Source organism: Rattus norvegicus, chromosome 5, assembly GCF_021556685.1.
Source record: "Rattus norvegicus strain SHRSP/BbbUtx chromosome 5, alternate assembly SHRSP_T2T, whole genome shotgun sequence".
In the NCBI taxonomy this organism is placed as follows: Eukaryota; Metazoa; Chordata; class Mammalia; order Rodentia; family Muridae; genus Rattus; species Rattus norvegicus.
Window position 1 is genome coordinate 164,399,502 of NC_141538.1, and position 21,930 is coordinate 164,421,431.

Sequence of the window (21,930 nt, forward strand, 5' to 3'; positions counted from 1 at the left end):
CACAAACCCACCATCACCAGAGGACTGGGTAGGACCACAGAATCAAAGTCACTTAGCTCCTTGTCTCTTCTAACTTAGGGCCAATACTGTTGAGTCTCTCTAGTAGAACCATTGGTATATTATTCCCTGTGATTTTCTGTACTTTAAATTTCCCAATTTTTCTTTTTCTTTTTTTTTTTTCTTTTTGAAGCAGGATCCCATGCATCCTATGCTCGCCTCAAACTTACTATATACCCAAGACTGACAGAACGACACTGAACTTCTGATCCTCCTATATCTTGACTCCATCTCTAAAATACTGAGATTATAGGCTGTCACTACCACAGCCAATATGTCTGTACTGGAGATGAGCTTAGGAGTTCCTATGTAAGCACTCTGCAAACTGAGCATACCCCTGAACCCAACCATATTTTAATGTCCCTTTAGTCCCATCATTCATGTGGCAGAGGTAGGCAGGTCTGAGTTCAAGGCTACTTGGTCTACATAGAGAGTTCTGAGCCAACCAGAGATGCATAGATGGATAGATAGACAGACAGACAGACAGACAGGTAGGCAAATTCAGGTGGAATGTGGTATATTGGGGTAGGGGTTCTGGAGCAATAAAATCTTAAGATTAAGACTAACCTGGGACTACATAGTTAGAATCTGTTGGAAATAAAACAAAACAAAACCCTGGGCCAGGGCTGCAACCCAGTAGTAAGGTGCCTTTCTAGCTGATATAAGGCCTCAGTTCTGAACCCTGTACTCCTGAAAATTAAAAACAAACACAAAGGCCAAGAAAGACCTCCAACAAAGAGCCTGCCTTACTGTACATGCTGGGTGGGATGATGAGACACCAGGTGGCCCTCCTGACCAGTGTGACCAGGTGGCTCTAATGCGGGTCTGATCATACATGCAGACTCTCACCGCTGCTCCTGAGCCGCAATGTGCAGGGAATCCATGATGAGACGGACGGCCTCTGCGATCTGCTTGGCCCGGACTGTGTGCTGCTCAAATTTGGTCTTTACTGCAGACTGGGAAATGCACTCCTGCAACAGACAGAGGAACTGAGGGAGGTGAGGGCTAAGTTGTCCTTTCACAGCCAGGCTAGAGAGAGCTTGGAAGGACAGAAGTACCACAGACCAGAATCAAAGACTTACCTCAAATCGCCTCTCGAAATTCTGAAACTCAAACATCCTCACTTGAAAACCTTCTGCAAGAGCGCCACCTAGGAGAATGGCAGGGCTGATGAGGAAACTGCTGTCTGGTGAGGAAACTGGGGAGGATCCCCTCTCCAGGATGCTTTTCTAGCCCTGTGACCAAAAACACCTGCCAAGAAGCAACTTACGGGAGGAAGGAAGGCTTTCCTGGCTCACAGTCTGAGGGGCTGCAGTCGGTCAGGGTAGGAAAGGAACAGCCACAGGGACTGCTTGCCCAGACCTCACTGGGCAGAGATCCAGAAGGACAGCGGTGCTCGGCTGGCTTTCTCCATTTTACCCAGTGCGGGACTCAGCCCATGACATGCTGCACTTCACATTCATGAAGCATCACCCCTTCTCAGGCAAGACTCTCTGGTAATGCCCTCAAAGATATGCCCAGAAGGAGTCTCCTAGATGCCTCTAAGGAACAAAAACCTCCCTCCACCTCACTGCCAGAGCAGTTTCCACCAACAGTCCCAGTAAGAGACTCCACATTTTAAATAACAAGTAAAAGGAAGTCACTAGCTCTCATAGTTACCTCCTTCTGGCATGCCCTGGGCTTTCTGGACCCTGGCACTGAGCACCTCCTTGGCAGACACAAAGAAGATCCGGTCCCCGGCCTGAGCTCGATCCACCACGCCTAGCTCATCCACCAGAAAGCTGGTGCAGCGTTCCATGTGCTGCCGCCGCACCTGGGCCAGACAGATGTGTGCATGAGCAGGGCAGTGGTGGGGAAACCCAGTCCACAGGCTCAGTAAGCACAAGGATAAACCTGAAACAATGGAAGGTCACCCACTACCATCTCTGCTCGGGAGTCACCATCCTCCCAGCTCCTCTCTGTGGGTTCCTGAGGCACAGGACAGGCCCAGGCTGCCTCAAGTTTTGAAAATAGGCCTAGTATGTTCTTTGGTATCCCAGAAGGAAAGTATCCTAAAATCCCTCTACACTGACAAGCCAAGTCTCCCAGAATCTTGATTTATAAAACAAGTAGGCACCAGTGGGCAGTCCCAGCTCCATACAAGACTGGTAGGATTTAAAGGGTTAAGAGACTCCATGAACAAGCTGGGCATGGTGGCGCAGGCCTTTAATCCCAGCACTCAGGTGGCAGGCACAAGTGAACCTCTGTAAATTCAGGGCCAGCCTGGTCGACAGGTCTACAAAGTAAGTTCTAGTACAGCCAGGACTATACAGAGAAACCCTGTCTTGAAAAAACAGGAACAACGAAAAGAGCCTCCATAGATACCCACCATATCAGTCAGGCACTGTGAGTGGATCCCATCCTCCTCAGATGTGGAGCCAGGTTTGCAACCAAGGCCCTACTGCTGAGCTCCAGCCGCACTTTGACTCACAAACCACTCTTCTTTTAGTTCACAGAAAATTAGAGCTAGGAGTTGTACTAGCTGTACTAAGAACCTCCTATCCTTCATTCTCTTTAAGCTTCTTCCCCAACTGCCTTTCTTTTTTTTTTTTTTCTTTTTTTTTTTTTTCTTTTCTTTTTTTTTCGGAGCTGGGGACTGAACCCAGGGCCTTGCGCTTGCTAGGCAAGCGCTCTACCACTGAGCTAAATCCCCAACCCCACCAACTGCCTTTCTAAAGCCTGTCTCTGCATGCACTGAGCCTTTGTGAGCCAGTTACTGGCCCAAGCAAAAACATGAAAAACAAAAAACAAAACCTGAAAGCAAACAAAGACAACAATAAGTACAGCAGGGCTGCTCTTTTGACCCAGAAGAAACCAAGGAAAAGGAAGGAATGGAAGGGGAAGGGAAGGACTGAAGCCAGCAGTGAACACATGGGCAATCTTTGGCACTGACTTTAACTGAGGAAAGACACTAGACCCGAGGCTGCCTGGGACATACAGCAGAGTAGTTAGTGCTCATGGCTCATGGCAGTCTCCAAACTCCCAGAGAAACACCCACCTCCTCCATGTACTCAGGCTCCGAGGCAGACGCATCCCAGCGGTTGTTCAGGATGAAGATGTTGGGCCGGGAGAGACGCTCACTCACTTTGTGGAAGAACTGCTTCTCCTAAACAAGAGCAGGACCTTGATGGAGGAGGGGGCCTGCCAGCCCAGGCCCCACTAGCCACCTGTCCAGCAGGCCCAGGGACAAAGCGAGAAAAGAGTTACCGTCTGCATCAGCGTGGACTCTGAGTTGGCCACCAGTACAAACACATCAGCATCCAGGCAAAACTTATCAATCCAGCTGTCCAGCTCCGTGGTGACATCGATCCCAGGGCTGGTGGTGACAGGTATAAATCAGTATGGTCAGGCACAGGACATGGGCCCCAGGGTGAAGAGCCCTGGGACTTGCAAAGTAACCCAACATGGGAGGGTAAGGATATCTCTACCCCCACCCCTCTCCTGACCACTGAGGACTCCAAGGTTGTTTGTAGCACCCATCACTTCTTTCCCTTGCTTTTTAGGACAGGGTTTTTGTGTGCAGCCCTGGCTGTCCTGGAACTCACTCTGTAGACCAGGGATCCACCTGCCTCTGCCTTCCAAATGATGGGATTAGAGGTGTAGACCACCCAGCAGCACCTATCACTTTTATGAAAAGCAAAGGCGTGTAATCATCCACCTCTCTAGAGAGGTGATTATAGGCATCTACTGCCCGCCCGACTCTCAGGTTTGTATCTGAGGCCAGGGACTGCACAAGGCCATGGTACTGGGGCTGTTTTGTTTTTGTTTTTGTTTTTGTTTTTTGGTGTAGGTGTAACATGTCCAAAAGGCAGGGACAAAGCACTCCTTCAAGAGGAACAAAATGCCCACATAGGCTACCTAACACACACACACACATACAGATGGACACACAGACACACACACACACACACACACACACACACACACACACACACACACACGCCATCAGACTTCCCAGAGCCAATGTCCCGAGGACTGCTAAGGCATTTCAGGCAAAGGCAAACAGAATGATTAAACAGATCCTAACTGTCTCAGACTACAGTCTTCACAGTATTGTATTTTGGTCTTTCAGAAGGAAAGGAAGTAAGGGAGTAAGGAGCCTAAATCTGCTTGCACAGATCTCCCAAGGCCTTGTTTCATAGAACAAATGGGTGCCTGGACTGGCAGAACCCAACCATAGTGGATGACATGTAGGGCACCCCCCAACACTTCTAAGTGCCCTCCTATCACTCAAATAACCCACTGCTGGGAATCTGCAGGTCACTAATGCCAAAGGGCACAATGACCACCAGCCCCTGGAAGAAATCCAAGAGGCACAAGGCTTTGGTTGAGCTACCCGAAAGGCACCACCACTTAAACAGAGCAAAGAGAGGGCACAGGAACCCTGAACCTGAGTCACCCAGAAATGGAGACTTGGTACCTTCTGACTAGGCTTCTAGGAGCATATTTCCCTCCTCACCTGTCCATCAGCACGAGGTCATCCTTCAGAAGTGGACACTTGGAGTTGGGCCACATCACACTCACCAGGCTGCCTGCATGCAGCTGCTCATCCTGATGGAGGGCATGGGCTAGCTGGTTCACGGTCTGATGGTGGAGGAAGGAGATAAATATCAGGCTAAATAAGAAGTGTCATCAGCTAGGAGATGTCCTGTGTCATCTCTGTCACCTGTACAACACAACAACCTGGGATGACTGACCAAAAAGCTACCCTTTTCCTTAAAAAAAAAAGGGGGGGAGATGGCTCAGTGGTTAAGAACACTGACTGCTCTTCCTGAGAACCTAGTTTAATTTCCCAGCACCTACATGGCAGCTCACAACTATAATTTCAGTTCCAGGATATCTAATACCACATTGGATGAACTGTGCACACCAGGCATCTATGTAGCACATAGACATACACATAAGGCAGACACACAGATAAACTATTTTTTCCTAATGATTCATTATTTTTCCTATGTGCATGTGTGTGTTTAGGCATGTGCATGTGTGTGTATAGGCATGTGCATGTGTGTATATAGGCATGTGTGTGTATAGGCATCCACAGAAGCCAGAAAATGGTGTTGGATCTCCTGGAGCTGGAGTTGTAGAAGGCTGTGAGACACCTGACAGTGCTGGAGCCTGAACTCCTATCCTCAGAAAGAGGAGCCATCTGCAGGTGTCTGTAAGAACCAGCCTTCTGCACTCCCCCTTTAAGCCTCTTTCTCAAACATTGGTTTATCCTGCAATGATTAATTTCCTATGAATCAAATGTGTACTTGGCTCCAAGCAGAGCACAGCTGCCTCAGGATATGAGAGTGTACCAGCGGCTGGTGAGCATGACACTCCCAGAGCACTCAGAAACCCTCTGGCAAGCCCAAGACGAACATGTGTGCTCCCCTCCCTGCTCAGCGCACAGGTCAGCCAGCTCACTCTGCCTCTCACCCTCAGGCTGGGCCCTTGTTCTTGGTACCCTACTCTGATCCTCCCAGATATTCTCAAAGTCTTCCACAACGTTCATGAGCATGGAGGCTGGGTGAGTCTTGTGACACTGATGTGCTAGCTGTTACAAGTCACGACTACACTCACTGCCACCCAAGGCAGAGAGCTGTCTGGCTAGCACCCACCTTGACACTCTTCTTCTCTTCTGAGCCCTCCGTGAGGAGGAAGGCCTCGTGGCCATCCGTGCCCCCAACCCGCAGGAAGCAATTGGTGGTGTGGCCAATCCCAGATGGCAGAACTTTGTCCCAAAGCATGGCATTGATCACGGTGCTCTTCCCATTGCTCGTCCTAGGATGAAAAAGCAGAGGCCATAGGGCACCAGAGTCTTGTTCTCTGCCATGTCAATGGTGCCCAGACAGCACTGAAAGGAAGGCCGTGTGTTTATTAAGGAAAATACCCCTTAGCCTGAACCTGTGATGTCCTCATCACTTCAGACCAACTAGTGCAGCAGGTGGCTGGTGTGAACACGTGACCTGTCTCACAGGCCAGCAGCGCTCATTACGCATCGATGGAGGCTGCCTTCTTCCAAAGTATCCCTGCCCCGGGGCTGTCTTTCTGTCCAAATGATCCCAAGTCCTGGCGTCCCCACACTGAGCCTGCTTTGTGGCTATGTTCCTATTATGCTCCTCCTCACACAGGAAGCCCCACTTCTCAGACCCACCATTGCCAGGCCAAAGGGAGCTTCCTTTCCTGCTCTGTAGCACACACCCTTCTGTGCTCTGCTTCTGGCAAACAGCTCTACTTGCTGACTTGCCCTCTCTAGGCTTTGGTGCTGACCACTCATCTTACTCTGCATGGCACTCCTCAGCAGCATGCAGCTTCAGGGCCACCAGTTTCCACGTGCCCAGTGACACAGCAGGCACTAGCACCCAGGTGAGGGCCAGCCCACACCTTCCAGAAGAGGATGAAGAAACAACAAGCCAGACTTGAGAACACGATCATCAAGAATAGGACTTGAGACACGGCACCCACTCTACAGTGCCACCGTGTGCCAAGCATCTGCCTTATCTAGAGACCTTCAGCCTGGGTAGAATTTTATTTGTTTTTGACACAGGCTGACTTCAGACGCCATACAGAGGATGACCTTAAGCTCGTAATCCCCCTGCTGCTACCTTCAGAGCGCTGGGACTGGAGGTGTGTACTCCATTCTGCTGGGCCCCAGGGCTTCGTGCACACCAAACTTAGCAAACTGAAACACACCTCAGCTTTGGGTGTGGTTCTTTTGTGCCTGATTCTCCTTATAACATTTAAAATCTTAAAACGAGAGGGAGGCTTCAGCAGTTACTGTTTAGATATGATACCACAACAGAGAGGGAAAGAGTTCAAGACACATCGAAGATTGGACAAAGTGAAAAGGTAGCCCACAGAATGCCTAGGATCTATAAATATACAGAACATATTTAAAGGGATGGACAGCTAGATGTCTCAGTGCAGTGTTCTCAACCTTTCTAATGCTGCAGTTCAATACAGTTCCTTATGCTGTGGTGACCCCAATCATAAAACTTATTTTTGTTGCTACTTTGTTAACTATAATTTTACTACTGTAATGAGTCACAATGTAAAATCTGTGTTTTCTGATTGTCTTAGGTGACCTCTGTAAAAGGGTCATTCAACCCCCAAAGGGTTCAGTGGTTGAGAGTTTCCACTGCTCTTAGACAACCCAGGGTCAGTCCATGTTGGGCAGCTCACAGCTGTCTGTAACTCTAGCTCCAGCAGGATCTAATGCCACAGGCCTGTACTGAGAGGCATGCTTCTGTGAGTATACTCATAAACACAGTAAAAAATAAATAACCTCTAAGGAAGGCCCACCAATATATTTAAAAGTTCCTATAATGCAACAATAACCAAAAGAACCTACTTAAGGAACAGACATGGCTCCTAGATATGTAAAAGGCCAACAACACATGAAAAGCAGCTCAACATCATTACCCACACTGGAGACCAACGGAGGCCCAGTGCTTAGACAGTGCAGGACCACCTGAGCCCAGGAGCTGAAGACTTGTCTGGACAGCATGTAAGCCCTCATCTCCAAACACAAAACTAAAACAAATAAATAAAAACAAAAAATCCCACATGAGGCTGTGACTCTCACAGAGGCATGGCTGCTATCATGACAGAGAACCGTGTGGACAAGGGTGTGCAGACAGACATGTACCCAGGTGCACTGCTGGGTACTGGACAACGGTGCAGCTGCTGAAGAAAACAGCAGCGGAACCTAGGAAGCTTCAGAACAGAATGGCAGCATTCTCCACCAATCCCACTTCCAAGAACACACCCAAAGCAGGGACCAGAAAGGACATCTACACACTATACACAGTGATATTATGTTACCATCAAAAAGCCAAAACAGGGGTTAGGGATTTAGCTCAGTGGTAGAGCGCTTGCCTAGCAAGCACAAGGCCCTGGGTTCGGTCCTCAGCTCTGGAAAAAAAAAGGCAAAACAACCCAAATGTTTGTGGAGAAGAACAAATAAAATGTCAGATGCACATACAATGAAATAGTCAGCCTTACAAGGAAGAAGCTGGGCTGGGGAGATCCCCAGAGCCTATGAGAGCCGCAGGGAGGTGTGGCAGCCACCTGCAATCCCAGCTCTTTACTCCTGGGGGCAACCTGGCTACCTAAACAAGCTGGAATTAGCCAGTTCCGGTTTTAGTGAGAACTTGCCTCAGTAGAGAGCAACTGAGGAAGATACACAGCATCAACAATCACCAGCCCCACACACATACACAGAGACAGTTCTGACACATGCTACACAGACCACCAACCGTGAGGACACTGTGCTGAGACAAGTCCATAACTGGATGAGAAATCCTGCCGGATGCTGTAACAAATGTCTTTAGTCCTAGCTCTCAGGAGACAGAGGCAGGAGGATCTCCATGAGTTTGAGAGCAACCTAGTTTACACAGCGGCTACACAGACGACCCCGTCGCGTCTCAAACAACCAAGCTCCAGAAAACACTACGATTCCATGTGTGTGGTATCTAGAGCAGTAAACTCTCCCTCAAGTTTAGGCTTCCTACTTAGGATTACGTACAATCAAATCCCAGCGCTGAGGAGGCTGAGGTGAGATGACCATGGCAGCTGGCTTGAGGTTATGATAGAGGCTGCCAAGGGCTGAGGTGAGTAGGGATCAGAAAGCCACCACTCACTAGAAACCATTTCCGTTCCACAAGATGCTAGGCTCAGGGACTAGCCACACAGCAGACAGGCACCATCGGCTTCTCACCAGGGACACACAGCTCCCAACGGCTGAGCCAGGAGCTAGGCACAGCTCAGTCAGTGACAGACATAGAGCCACATGTGTGAGGTCCCGGGCTCCATCTACAGCAACTTCCATGAAGATTTCTATGTTAAGTTACCACAATTAAAAATAAAAAGACCTGGCGAGATGGATGAGTGTTTCAGTAAAAACATTTGCTGATAATCCAGACAACCTGAGTTTGATCTGCTAAGACAGAAGGAGGGAACTGACTCTCATAAGCTGTCTTGACCTTCACACGTCTCCAACAAATAAATAAAAATGTAGTTAAAAAAAAAAAAGCTCGGGGTTGGGGATTTAGCTCAGTGGTAGAGCGCTTGCCTAGGAAACGCAAGGCCCTGGGTTCGGTCCCCAGCTCCGAAAAAAAGAACCAAAAAAAAAAAAAAAAAAAAAAAAGCTCTAGCCAATGGTAGTGGCTAGCACTCTGGAAAGGCAGGCAGATCTCTTTGAGTTTGAGGCCAGTCTGGTCTACAAGAGGAGTTCCAGGACAGCCAGGGTTACAGAGAAACCCTGTCTCCAAAAAACAAAAACAAACAAACAAACAAAAAACCCAAAAAATAAAATAAAGCAGTGTTCCTTTAAAAAAAAAAATCAAAAGAAACATATGAACTCAGGTTTGCCACTGCTCCCAGCAGAGAGGGCCTCCCTCCTCACCTGCATCTACCCCCACCCCCACACCAGGAAAAGAAGCAGCAGAGAGGGCTTCAAGTACTCACCGGCCAAAAAAAGCCACCTTCATGTGCCGCCTGGCCAGCACCTCGCTGATTCCCCTGACCTTGGACAGGTACCCTTTGACATCCAGGACCTGCTCTTCTGTAGTAACTGGGTCCAGTTCTGTATTCCTGTGGGTGTCTAGAGAGAGGACAGTGGGTTAGTGTGTGGCGAGAGGAGCTCTAGAGTGACAGTGCCCCCTGTTCTGAGGCCTTCTGGGCCTTCATCGCCAACACAAGACCACCTCTGTTCACTCCCTGCTCTGCCATAAGGAGGAACACCCAGACTCCATACTGTGGACTGGAAAGCAAGACTGGCAGGGTTCCCCCATGCTGCATCTTCTCTCATAAGAACAGCAACTTCCCAAGGGGTTTAAAAATAAAAAAGTACAAATGCAAAGTGCTGGGTGATATCTGAACACTGACGCTTCAGGACTTTTTTTTTTTTACAATTTATTTATGACACAGTGGAAGAGGGCCTCAGATCCAATTACAAATGGTTATGAGCTGGGATTTGAACTCATGGACTCTGGAAGAGCAGTCAGTCCTCTTAACTACTGAGCCATCACTTTTTCTTAAAAAAAAAAAAATGTTGTATGTGTGTGTGCACGACAGAGGGGTTTTATGTACCACAGTACATGTGAGGTCAGAGGACAACTTTTGGAGTCAGCTCCTCCTCCTGCCTTCGCCTAGGTTCCATGAATCTAATTCAGGTCACAAGATTTGCTCAGTAAGTACCTTTGCCTGCCAAGCCATCCCAACGGCCCTATTCTCTCTCCTTAGATTTTATTTTATGTTTATCAGCGTCTGGTCTTCATGGGTATGTGTGCACCACAGCTGTGCCTGGTGCCTTCAAGGTTACACAAAGGCACCAGATTCTGGGGAATCAGTTACCGATGGCTGTGAACCACCATGTGGTGCTGAGGACCAAACTAGAATACGAAGCAGCCAATGTTCCTAACCCCTGAACCTCCCGCCCCATCAGTCACAATATCTCTTAGTAAACGTTAACAAAGCGCTCACATGCCAGGCACTGTTATGGTCACTTTGATTCATTTATTTAGCGTGTAGCATACATGTGTCCCACTATGCATGTGGAAAACAGAGGACAACTTAAGGAATCAGTTCTCTTCTTCTACCGTGTAGGTCCCAGGGACTGACTCTGGGTAATCAGGGATGCAGGAGACAAGTGCCTTTCCTCACTGAGCCATCTTGCCTGCCCTCTAGCCAGTTTTCAAACACGGTCTCATTTCTTACGTACATGATACACAATTTGAATCATACAGTATGGCTCTAGAGTATAGGCCTTCCCCACTCCATGTCACATTGAGAGGTCCTTCCTGACCCGGCTCAGGCCAGCTGGCTCTCTCTGACATACAGCCTCGTCAGCCCCTACTTTTAAGTCCACCACACCTTCTCCCCAAACTCATAAGCTTCCCTGTCCCTCTAGGCTTTCTTCTGCTGCTCACCCCGGTTCACCTCATGTCCTGAAGAATAGGCGACACTGCTGTAGAGTAGTGAGGCTCATTCCCACTTGGCCGCAGGTCTAGCTCGGACAGCACGGGCCCATGAAGCCTTCCCTGGCTACACTGTAACCTGAGCAGGTGCCTGTCTGTGCACTCACAAGCTGTACTTCTCCCATGTAACCAGCCAGCCCACCTGTCCGCTTTATCTGCTGTGTGACTGCTGAGCCAGCAGCTGCAGCATACCGGCTGTGTGAACGGATGCTTAGATGACTCTATGGCTTTTCCCCAGTGCCCAACAGGCAGATGGGTAAAAAAGAAATCACTGTACAAGATGGAACTGAGCAAGATCCTGCCTCACCCTCACCCTTCCACCAGTCAAGTGCTTCAGCTATCTGGCAAGCAGATGTCTGCTTGAACCTGCAGCAAACTCTTGCAAATTACCAGACTGGCAGGTCCCAGTCCCAAGAACACTCCCCCAAAGCATCTGAAGTATTACAAGTGGCATGTCACAGACTACCTAGTGAGTTCTCCCTCTAGTTAGTACCGTGAAAGGAAGTGACCCGGCTAACATACCCCACCCCAGCCCATCACCCCAGCCCAGATGCATCAACATTCCTCCCTTATATAGGCACATGGGCATGACCTTTTCGATGCCCCATAGAAGGAAGCTGGCTCTCAGGAACATGGCTCCACTGAACAAGTGCTGACTAGGTCTCATTAACAGCCTGGGTGGGAAGGAAACATCCTTACCAGAACCAGAACAGTCCCAAAACTGCTCAAAACACGCAGCCTCTTTTCCTTCCATGTGGTCAATAAACAAGGGCCTCGTATTTTCACAAAGAGACACATCAAAGAACCATGACAAGACACCTTCTGGAAACACCTGACAGTCCACATCATGTGAGTGAGTGACTCAGTCTGGGAAGGCAGCAGCCTGGTCAGTCTGTAAAGCCCTAGCCGCGGCTCAGGGAAGGCAGAGCAGAGCTGTGATCTGCAGCCAGTTCAACCTCAATCGGACTGCAAGATTCAGGCTTGAAGGGTTGGGGGTTTAGCGCAGTGGTAGAGCTGAGAGTGTGGAGGTGGGGAGGATATTCAGGTTCAAACCTGTCTACCAAGGAGACATTATTTTCTCCTTAAGCCCCTGCACAGGGCAAGGCACAGGCAGGTTAACAAAGTGGACATGGCCCTTTTCTTTAATGGGGTCTCAGGTACTGGCCTGCCCATGAGAGACAATGAACAAGCTGAAGACACGTTCCACCTGAGCTAGCTAGGGGTCAATCCCTGCAGCACCACCACGGGCTCTGTCAAGTCTGCAGAAAAACCTGAAAATTCTTAAGTCTCATACGAACTCCTCTTCCACACACAAGAAAACCACAGACAGAGAAGACAAAGCACGAGTCTCCACAGATGGGACCCAGACCTAGAGGGAGCCTGAGACAACTGGTGGCTGGAGCTGCTCTCAGAGAGGGGCTCTAGGAAGCAGTCCTCGCTGACGGAGGCTGTGCTCAAATTAGTAACGGGAGAAAAGGCAGTGCCATGAGTTTGCTACTGGCGCTTCAACTGCCAATATAAAAACGCCAACCAGGGCACCCTGTCCAGAATAACCAACACCCAACAGTGCTGGATGCTATGGCAGCCAGAACTGGGCCAAAGGTGACTAACTCACGGGCTGTGGGCAAAGCTAGTTCAGTCACACTGACACTCAGCTGTCAGGTTACTCTCAAACCTCAGTCTACCGGCCTTTAGGTTTTTGGCTTTGGTTGATTTTTGGAGACAAGGTTTCACTAAGCCCAAGCTGACCACAAACTCACTGGCAGCCAACACCTTCGACTCTTGCTGCTCCCACTACAACCTCCCAAGTGCTGGGACTGCAGGCATTCACCACCACACCTATGCATGTGCTGGGGATGGCACAGGCGTCGTGTCAGCCAGGCTCTACCCAGCGAGACAATCATCACGCGCACACATCCCTGCCTGCTCGTCTCGGATTCTGAGAGGGACAAGATTCACTTACCTCTGATGGCTCCCACCTCTAGTTCCAGCACTTGGGAGGCAGGGGCAGGCAGATTTCTGAGGCCAGCCTTGTCTACAGAGTGAGTTTTAGTTCTAGTTCAGTCAGGGTTACACAGAAACCTGTCTCAGACTAAGTGTAGTGGTGCATATGGAGGCAGCGGCAGGTGGATCTCTGTGAGTTCAAGGCCAGCCTCGTCTACAAGTTCCAGAACAGTCAAAGCTACACAGAGAAACACTGTCTCAAAAATCAAACAAACAAAATCTTCAAATAAAACATAGCAATTGCCTGAGCTTCCTGGTACTCAGAATCCAAAGGGATCCAGGCAGAACACAGTTGAGGGCAATGACCCATTTAGGCTTGAGTGTCCCTAGACCTGAGCTATCTGGGACCCCCAAATCCTTTTACTCAAATTCTCACAGGGCCTGCCTGAGCAGAGGCCCACCTCACCTTCAAGGAAGCCGGCACTCTCTTGGATGTAGGCCCCCAGCTGCTCAAAGATGCCATTGATCTTTTTCTTGGCAGTGACAAAGTGCTTGAGAGGGGAAGCATTCACCTCAGCCATGTGTCGCTTATCCTTCTTGACGGTGACGATGGAGTTGCATCGAGAAAAGAGCAGGGACATCTCGCTGCAAGGGAACCAAGACTATATGAGCACAGGCACACTAAGTGTTCGGTCATGCTGCTGGGCACAGATCGGGGAAGAGAACTGCGACTACCAAGAACATGGGGCACTCCTGTCTCACTCAAGAGAGACATCTTAAATTGGAAGGGAGTTCTCAGCACACTTGGGCCCATTTCCACATCACACTGTGTGGATGCACAAACATCTGGTTGTAGATCCCTGAGACCAGATTTTGTCTATGCCAGCAACCCCTGCCTTGCCTGTTCAACACTGTCCAGTACCTCAGAGACAAGGGAGATCTCAAAATCACACACACAGCTCCTCAGGTAGAGAAGACAGGTAGCCCTATCTCACGACACCATCAACCAAGGAGAACACCAGACAATGACAGCAAAGTACATTCAAGGTCAGAGTTGCCCACACCCTTCTATGGCCACTGCAGTCCAGGAACACTGTGGTCTTCATTCCTCATGGCCTTACTTAATTTGTTTGCTTAAGGAGCAGAGACACAGGAAATTGATCCTCAAACAAGAGAGATCTACTTCTAAAACTTAAGAAAAAAGGATATGTACTGAGGCAAACATGGAAACACATGCCTGAGATTCTAGCACTTGGGAGTTGAAGACAGCAGATCAGGAGTTCAAGTCCGGCTGAGACTACAGAGTGAGTTTAAGGTCACTCTGGGCTATGTGAGACCCAGTCTTAAATGAACAAGTAAAGGACAGCAGCAAAGACTACCGGTTCCTCCTGGGAATACTGTTTTGTGATGACACTGGACATTTTACTTCCTGCTAGTCTATCTTGTGTGTCCTTTTCCCAATCTCTCACATCTTCATAGAAGTCATGACACCTAACTCCAAAGTCCTCGAGATCTTTGGTCAAAAGCCAAAACATATGCCAGTGTCTCTCGGATGTGGTTAGTTCCCAAGTGGAGCCTTGGATGGTCCTACTCAGAGTTTCAACCATGGAGAGAGACTATTCCCCCAGCAGAGCCTGAGACATGAAAAGAAAAAAGCCTTCCCACGATGAAGGGACAACACAGCTGTGTGGTCTGTCACTCTGTGCAGAGCCACGCTAGCCATGGTGCCATCAAGCCTCTCCCCACTGTTTATGAGTAGCACACAAGATAACCCAACTACAGCACCAAAAGCTACAGCACAAGGTCCCTCCTGTGGGAAAGCTTTCCTGAAGAAAATCTCCAGTCTGGAGTGCTAAAATTGGGCCTTTGAGAAAGGCCATCTTCAAGGTAAACAGAAAGGCAGGTCCTGACGTGGAGACGAACCTGCATTGCTCAAATCAACAAACCCTTTTGTAGTGTTACATCCAATGCAGGGGCCAGGAGAAGGAAATGAGCACAATGCTGTTTCCACCTTCTCCTTCGTTCTTCAGGGGGAGGGAGAGGGGGAGGGGGAGGGAGAGAGAGAGGGGGGCTAAGGGTAGGGGGTGGTGTAATAAAACGATTTAATGGAGGCCTTGAACTTCTGATCCTCCTGCTCTGTCTTCCAAGTGCTACAATCATGGGCTTAGCCACCACACTCAGCTTCTGAGGCACATTTCCTCAAGTAGGAAAGACAATAGAGCTCCGAGGATGGGCACTGAAAATAAAATAGCTCAACACAGCAAAGGAAGAGTGCCCTGAAGTCAGAGGGTAGGGCAGGCAGAGGAGAACAGGAAAGGAAGGAGTGTAGGATGTGGTGAGGTTGCATAGGACAAAGACTTTGAAATCAGCAGCACAAAGTGAGAGCCCCTGTGTTCTTCCTGCAGAAATCCAAGCCAGTCATTTCACTTTGGAATCCTGGCTTCTTGATGTTCAACAAATAAGATATGATATGGTGTAAGTTGTACAATGACTAGAAATGATGGCACACGCATCATGCTCAGCAGTCAGGGTTCAAAGGTAGCAGCAGCTTACAGTCCCAAACTGTAATAAACTACAGCCACATCACAAGACTCTCCTCAGGATCATCTAGCAACCAAGCCTAGGGTGCTGGGAAGCAGTGTTGGTTAGTAACATCCAGCCTTTCCCACACCTGCTACCATGGAAACAGAGTAAACAGGTCAGCTGGAAGAGATAAGTAGTGCCCAGCCCACAAGTGACTAGGTTGAACCAAAAAGTTCATTGACAGCTGCTGGACACACAGAAAAGGGTGCTGCCAAGGTGCTGGCCATTGTCTGCAAGCCCAAGAGGTATTAGTGTTCAGTAAATGCAAGATTCAAGGGCATGCACACTAGTAAAAGCCCAGTGGCTGGAGGGTAAGGGCCTGCTGGGGGTTCAGGTGGTTTGGAGCTGCCCTGATCGAGCTCCGGGTCCTAGCCCTGCAGACACACACCTAGCACTCAGCTGCGAGCTCGTTTCTCTGGCTCTGCTGGTTCCCAGGCAGAGTGTCTGCACGTGGCCCTGCTTCCTGCCTAGAAGCATGCTCCTCTTCCATCCACTTGGCTTACTCTTACTCTCATCCTACACATAACTCAGAAGTCACCACCCACAGAGGACAGCCACACAACCTCACAAGATTTCTAGTTTGAACTGTTAAAATCATACCATGTCTCTCTAGGTGCTGAGCTTCTAGAAAACCAGTTTTTGAGAGTACAGCACCCTCATTTCCACCTTCCCCAGCCACAGTTCTGACAAGTACAGGCTGCTTAGTGAGTGTCCCCCACGGGGGAAACAATCTAAAGCCTTCCATCCTTAAATACTCAAATTCGCTTTCCTGAAAAGCAGTTTCCAGCTAGGTAGTTGGAGCTCAGCCAGTCAACAAAGATGAACGAATGCTTCCGATTCTGAAATTTAATCCTTCCAGACAGCAAACTGTACACACACATATCCATGTGCACAAAAGTACCAAATTTGCAAAACACATGCACAAAAGCCCCAAAAGAGCCCTTACTATCTGGGGCCTTGCCTGCCAGTTCTCCCCACCCCACTCCCCATGGGGGAGGAGGTGGACTTCCTGCTCCTCTTCTGGAAAGCCCTGATAGGCCACCCTTTACCACCACATGGCTTGCTGCAGGCACATGGTACCTGTCCCTAAACTACAACTGGACCACAATTAGTTACACTAAATGGCACATTCTGAGGGTTTGGGTTTTTTTTTTTTTTTTTTTTTTTTGACACCCTCAAAGTGATCCCAGTTTTGAAGTGTTTAACAGCAGCATTTCCCAAAGAGTAATCCCCACAACTCTAGTTGTACCCAATGGTCCATGCAAAAAAAGTGCCTGTGGACATCAATATGTAAAACACTATATGGCCAAGTCACCTCTGTGTACATGAATGTGGCAGAGAGGCCTGGGAAGAAAGGCAGACCTAAACATAATGCCACTGCAACTGATCTGCATCCGGCTATTTATTCAATGAAGACACTGAGCCTGATTGGACACAATTGTGTTCCTAGAGCTTGGGAGATGGAGGCAGGAGAATCACCAATTCAAGGCTGGAGAGAACAAATTCCCACAAGTTGTCTGACCTCCCCATGTGCACCGTGACTCACATGCACACAAAATAAATTTGGAAAAAAAATAACAAGAAAAAAGAGCATCAGGTCATCCTCAGTTAATCAGGGTGTGTGTGTGTGTGTGTGTGTGTGTGTGTGTGTGTGTGTGTGTGTGTGTTCAAGGCCAGCTGCGGTTTCATGTGACCCTGCCTGTCTCAAAAGAAATGGAATGAAGAATGAGAAGAAACTTCTAACAGGCTTTAAAATTCTAAAGACCAGCCCAGCAGTGGTGGTGTATGCCTTTAATCCTAGTGTTTGAGAGGCAGAAGCAATCGAATCTCTGAGTTCTATACCGTAAGGCCCAAGACAGCCAGGGATACAGAAAAACCCTGTCTGGAAAAAACAAAAAACAAACAAATAAAATTCTAAGGATCCCGCTTTAGGGAAAGGCTCATTCACCTGGCAGTCTTCTCCCACCCCTGGAAGTTGCAGGAGTACAGTAATAACATCCTTAACCTGAGATCAGAAATAATCGCAACTCTCAACAGAAACCAGTACGGCACTTGAAGGCCATCAGAAGCTTTGCGTTGGCCCAGGCTATTAGTGGAGGAGTATTAGGTGTTTGCATAGCAGTAGCAAAACTCAGTGCAAGGTGCTTGGATCCCAGGTGTGGCTCCTTGAATCCTCGCCACCTCCTTACCCAGTTTATATGCAGCAACTCCTAGCAGAGAAAACAAAACAGGTCCAGAGATCGTCTGCTGCACAACTGGAATAGAGCAGAAGCTGAGAAATTGAAGCCAAACAGTACAGAGGGTAAAGGGCATAGCAGACTTTTGGAGCCATGATAAGGATCCAACCTCTGCCAAGCAGAGACAAAATGAGCCGGCACAGGGGAAAACAAACAAGGAGAGGAGACTACTTCTTCAGAGACACCCAAGAGATAGATCTTGGCCATGTTTTGAACTGTCAACTAGTGAAATCCCCATGGAAGAAGAAAGGAGATACAGTAGAAGCTGAAAGCAGAAGCTGGAAGCTACAAGCTCTGTGCTCCAGGTTCCACTCCAAGAGACTTGTACCCCAGAGCCAGCAGAACACACCCTTTTGCTCTTAATCCAGATCCATGGTGACCAAACCACATCTTCCACTTACTTTCTAGCTGGTAAGGGACCTTCACAGGTTGGGCATCATGGACATGGCTGGAGTCAAAAAGATGAAAAGAACTTGAGGTCTCCTCTGTGCCGATTCAGGTCCAGATTGGCTACTGATGGTGTTGACTCCACCTGTCTGAACTTTTGGAAAGGAAAAGGGAGAGGTCAACTGGGCAACCAGGAAAGAAAATGCAAACTATGCCTAATGAGGTGTTAAGCCAAACTAACACATCCCTGAGGGAAGCTTACTCATTGAGGTGCTTCGGGAGCAGGTGAGGAAGTGTGGAGGGGGAGGAGGAAAACAACAACAATGACAAGGACACAAAGCACAGGTGTGCTCGCGCACACATTAGCCATGTGCTAAAGCACCAAAGAGGTCTTTGCAAAGGCACAGTCAGAGAGAGAGAAGGGATCAGAATCAGGACAAGGCCTGGCCTTGAGGACTGGGAAACTGCCAACTAGAAATGGAAGGGGCATGGAGAGGAAGAGTATTAGACCTGATAAAAGCCAGAGTGTCCCTGATGCTATAAAGTATCCCCTTCCATTCAAGTCTATGGAGTAAACTTGTCCCCTGGAGTACTAGGAAGATGTAGAAAGTCAAGTAGCCAAGCTAGACACCAAAATACACTAGCTGTGACTCTAAAGCTCGCTTTGTTAAAGCTCGCTTTGTTTTCCTACATAAGACAAGAGGGGGTTGGGGCATCAAGAGTCCTTTTCTGACAGAAGGAGCGATGATCCGGAAAGGAAAACAGGATAAAAGTATTACAAGAGATGGAGGCCAACAGCTTTGCCTTTCTTCATCAGCTGTCCTTTTTAGAGATTACTGTGGCCTTTCGGTGTGTTAGGTGCTAGGGTCAGGGACGGATAAGAATAGCTCCAATCCTCGGGGTCTTAACGGTGCAATGAGAAGCCATGTAAGTAAAAAGACCTCCACCGTAAGTGAGGTACAGTGTACTGGGTCCTGGAAAGATGCTGGCAACAGAAAAGAAAAGTACTGGATGAAAACCGGGAATGGGGCAGGGGTCAGGAATGAGACCAAGGAGCCCACCTCCCAGCCCTGAGTCCTGTGGCCCGCCCCCTCCTCAGAGACGAGGAGGGCCCGGCGGCGAGGCCGGAGCAGGGGAAAAGCCCGTATGACCGGAGCCTGAGCCCAAGGCCCAGGGGCCCCAGCGTCCCAGCGTCCCAAGCCGGGTGGCTCAGGACTCTCCCGGCCGGGGCCTGCCGGTTCCCCCTCCCCAGCGCGCTCGCCCTCTCACCTTCACCTTCCCGGCCTCGCGGCGGCCATCACACCCAACACGTCACTGGCCAGCGCCACATTGAGAGAAGCGGGAGGGGAGGGGGCTGCGCTCGTCACTAGCCCTGCTGAAGCCCGGATGAACCGATGGCCTCTGAACACCGTCACTTCAACCCTATCACTCCTATACAGTGTCGAGGAACTCCGCGCTCCAAAAGGAGCCTCCGCGTGCCTGATAACCGTCCCGCGTCTTATGCAGATGACGTAAGCTGTGGGGTGGGGCTCCCAGCGCATCATGGGAGTTGTAGTTTGAACCAGCGCCCGGCAGGGTGGGGTAGGGCGGAGCCTCGAGCTGTCAAGCAGGGGTTGGGAAGGGGAAGGGGGGGGAGTGGAGGGGAGAGGGTGGACAGAGGAGAAGGGGACCGGCACAAAAACGATAAGGGTGCGGATTAGAGGTTTGCGTGCCCTTTTGTTGTTGTTGCTCCAGAACATGACCCTGTAACACCTGTCATCTTTGAAATCCAGACTTGCGTTTCATAATTTGAAAGTGTGTCTTCAAAGGGAACAAACAGACCGTTAGGGTGAAGTAATTGTCCTTCAGTTGCCTTTGAGGCAACAAAACAGCAGCCACAGTGCACCAGGCACCTACTAGGTGACAGTCATTGAGCTGGGTATCTAACATGCAATTTTTAATTTTCACAGCAGTCCCAGGACACCCGGGGCATGATGAGTTGCTCATATGTCATTCACTGGCCTCTTATTTTGTTCCAAGAACTGGGATACAGCATACAACCCCAAGCTGGGAGTGCTCCAAGCCTAGGCTCTGTAGTAACACCCACCAGCCACCTGTAGCTACTGAGGACCTGAAATGTAGCTGCTGTAGAGAGATGCCCCAATATTTATTATTAAAAAGAAATGCAAACTACCTTACTAATGTTTTCATATTGATATGTTGCTATAACTTTGGATTCGCTCGACTAAATGAAATACATTATCTTAATTAAACTCCCATTTCTTTTTACTTCTAAAACTACAGCTAATAGTGGTGGTCACAAAATGGCTCAGTAGGTACAGATGGCTGCTACCAAGCCTGCCAACTTGAATTCCATCTCCAGGAACCCACATGATGGAAGGAAAGAACCTACTCGTAAAAAGTTGTCCCCTAAACCTCCATACGAGAGCCATGACATGTGTGCATCAACCACACGCCATAAATAAATATGGCTGGGGCCAAGAGAGATGGCTTTTACAGAGGAACCAACACCCATGCAACATTTGTAACTACAATTCAGGGGATCCAGTGTCCTCTCTGTCCTCCAGGAGAACCAGGCTGGAGAGATGGTTCAGTGGTTAAGAGCACTGACTGCTCTTCCAGAGGTCCTGAATTCAGTTCCCAGCAACCACATGGTGACTCACAACCATCTGTCATGGGATCTGATGACTTCTTCTGGTGTGTCTGAAGACAGGCACACATCTCATACATGCAGGCAGGAACTTGTACATATTAAATAAAAACAATAAACAAAGTATTTAAAAGCATAGGATATGGCTAGCTGAGTATTTTAAATTATTTGTGGCCTGCATCTGTGGCACATACGACATTGCTTGTGTTTGTTTGTTTTTAAGGCAGGCTTCCCACTAGGTAGCCCCAACTAGCCTTGAACTGATGATCTTTTTACTCTATCTCCTAAGGGGTTAAGACTGTAGTTCATCCCACCGACACACCTAGCTGTCATGTTATGCTTTCTCCCGACTGGCACTGCCCTAGAGAGGCATGTAACAGCCTCAGAGGTAAACCAGCACTCCAGTTACCAGTCTCCAGGGAGGTGACTCACAGGAGCTGCCCTGTAGTCACTGCCCACAGGGCAGCCTCCTCTCTGTAACGTCTGACTCTGAACTAGAGGGCCACACCCAGCCCTCGCCTTGGGGACTCATGTGCACTGAGTGTCTCCTCCCCCGTCATCTCCAGCCTCCCCAGGGGATTCTTTTGAGTATGAAACTGAACAGTTTCCTTTCCCTTGGGTGGAATCTTACTCCCAGAGGCTTGGAGGAGCTTTTCTAAAATCTCTCCTTTCCATTCTTCCTCTGCTGTGGCCTCCCTGAAAGCTTTGGCCTAGGCTCTCCTCCCATCCTAGGCAGCAGAAAGAACTTCTGAGCCCATTCCCAGGCTTCTAATCTTACACTCCATGCGGGCTTCTCTAAACCGGAACTCCGAACTGGGAGGCCCTTCCTTTAACCCATCAATGACAAGGTTCCTCCAGTACTGCTGACTGCCACTAGAAATAGGTCCCAGGAGTGCTGGGGTTCAACCTCAAGGGGTGGGGTCTTATGTCAATTATTCCTATTTTGATTGACTTTTCCACAGCATATATGAATTACATATACCAGAAAATGGTCACTACTAGAGATAGCCCTTGACAGGACACAACGGTTCATGCCAGTCATCCCAGTATTCAGGAGCTGAGGTAGGAG

General features: G+C 49.0%; 1 protein-coding gene and 1 long non-coding RNA gene across 10 annotated transcripts in view; one reads left to right on the forward strand and one right to left on the reverse strand.

Moving 5' to 3' along the window:
* Nucleotides 1-19,527, reverse strand: part of Mfn2 (mitofusin 2) — a 30,979-nt gene extending 11,452 nt beyond the window's left edge. Inside the window, 12 exon segments of one of the 9 annotated variants that reach the window (NM_001429964.1) lie at nucleotides 907-1,028; nucleotides 1,140-1,207; nucleotides 1,717-1,870; nucleotides 3,095-3,202; nucleotides 3,304-3,412; nucleotides 4,556-4,680; nucleotides 5,700-5,862; nucleotides 9,550-9,685; nucleotides 13,471-13,649; nucleotides 17,777-17,797; nucleotides 18,226-18,365; nucleotides 19,481-19,527. In NM_001429964.1, the coding sequence (NP_001416893.1) occupies nucleotides 907-1,028; nucleotides 1,140-1,207; nucleotides 1,717-1,870; nucleotides 3,095-3,202; nucleotides 3,304-3,412; nucleotides 4,556-4,680; nucleotides 5,700-5,862; nucleotides 9,550-9,685; nucleotides 13,471-13,645 (1,160 nt within the window). In that variant the 5' untranslated portion in view covers nucleotides 13,646-13,649; nucleotides 17,777-17,797; nucleotides 18,226-18,365; nucleotides 19,481-19,527. 9 annotated transcript variants of the gene reach the window in all.
* Nucleotides 19,528-19,576: 49 nt separating this feature from the next.
* On the forward strand, nucleotides 19,577-20,388 carry LOC134487036 (uncharacterized). Its single transcript, XR_015621323.1, has 2 exons — nucleotides 19,577-19,722; nucleotides 20,161-20,388. It is a non-coding gene; the product is annotated as an uncharacterized LOC134487036 (long non-coding RNA).
* Nucleotides 20,389-21,930: the final 1,542 nt, after the last annotated feature.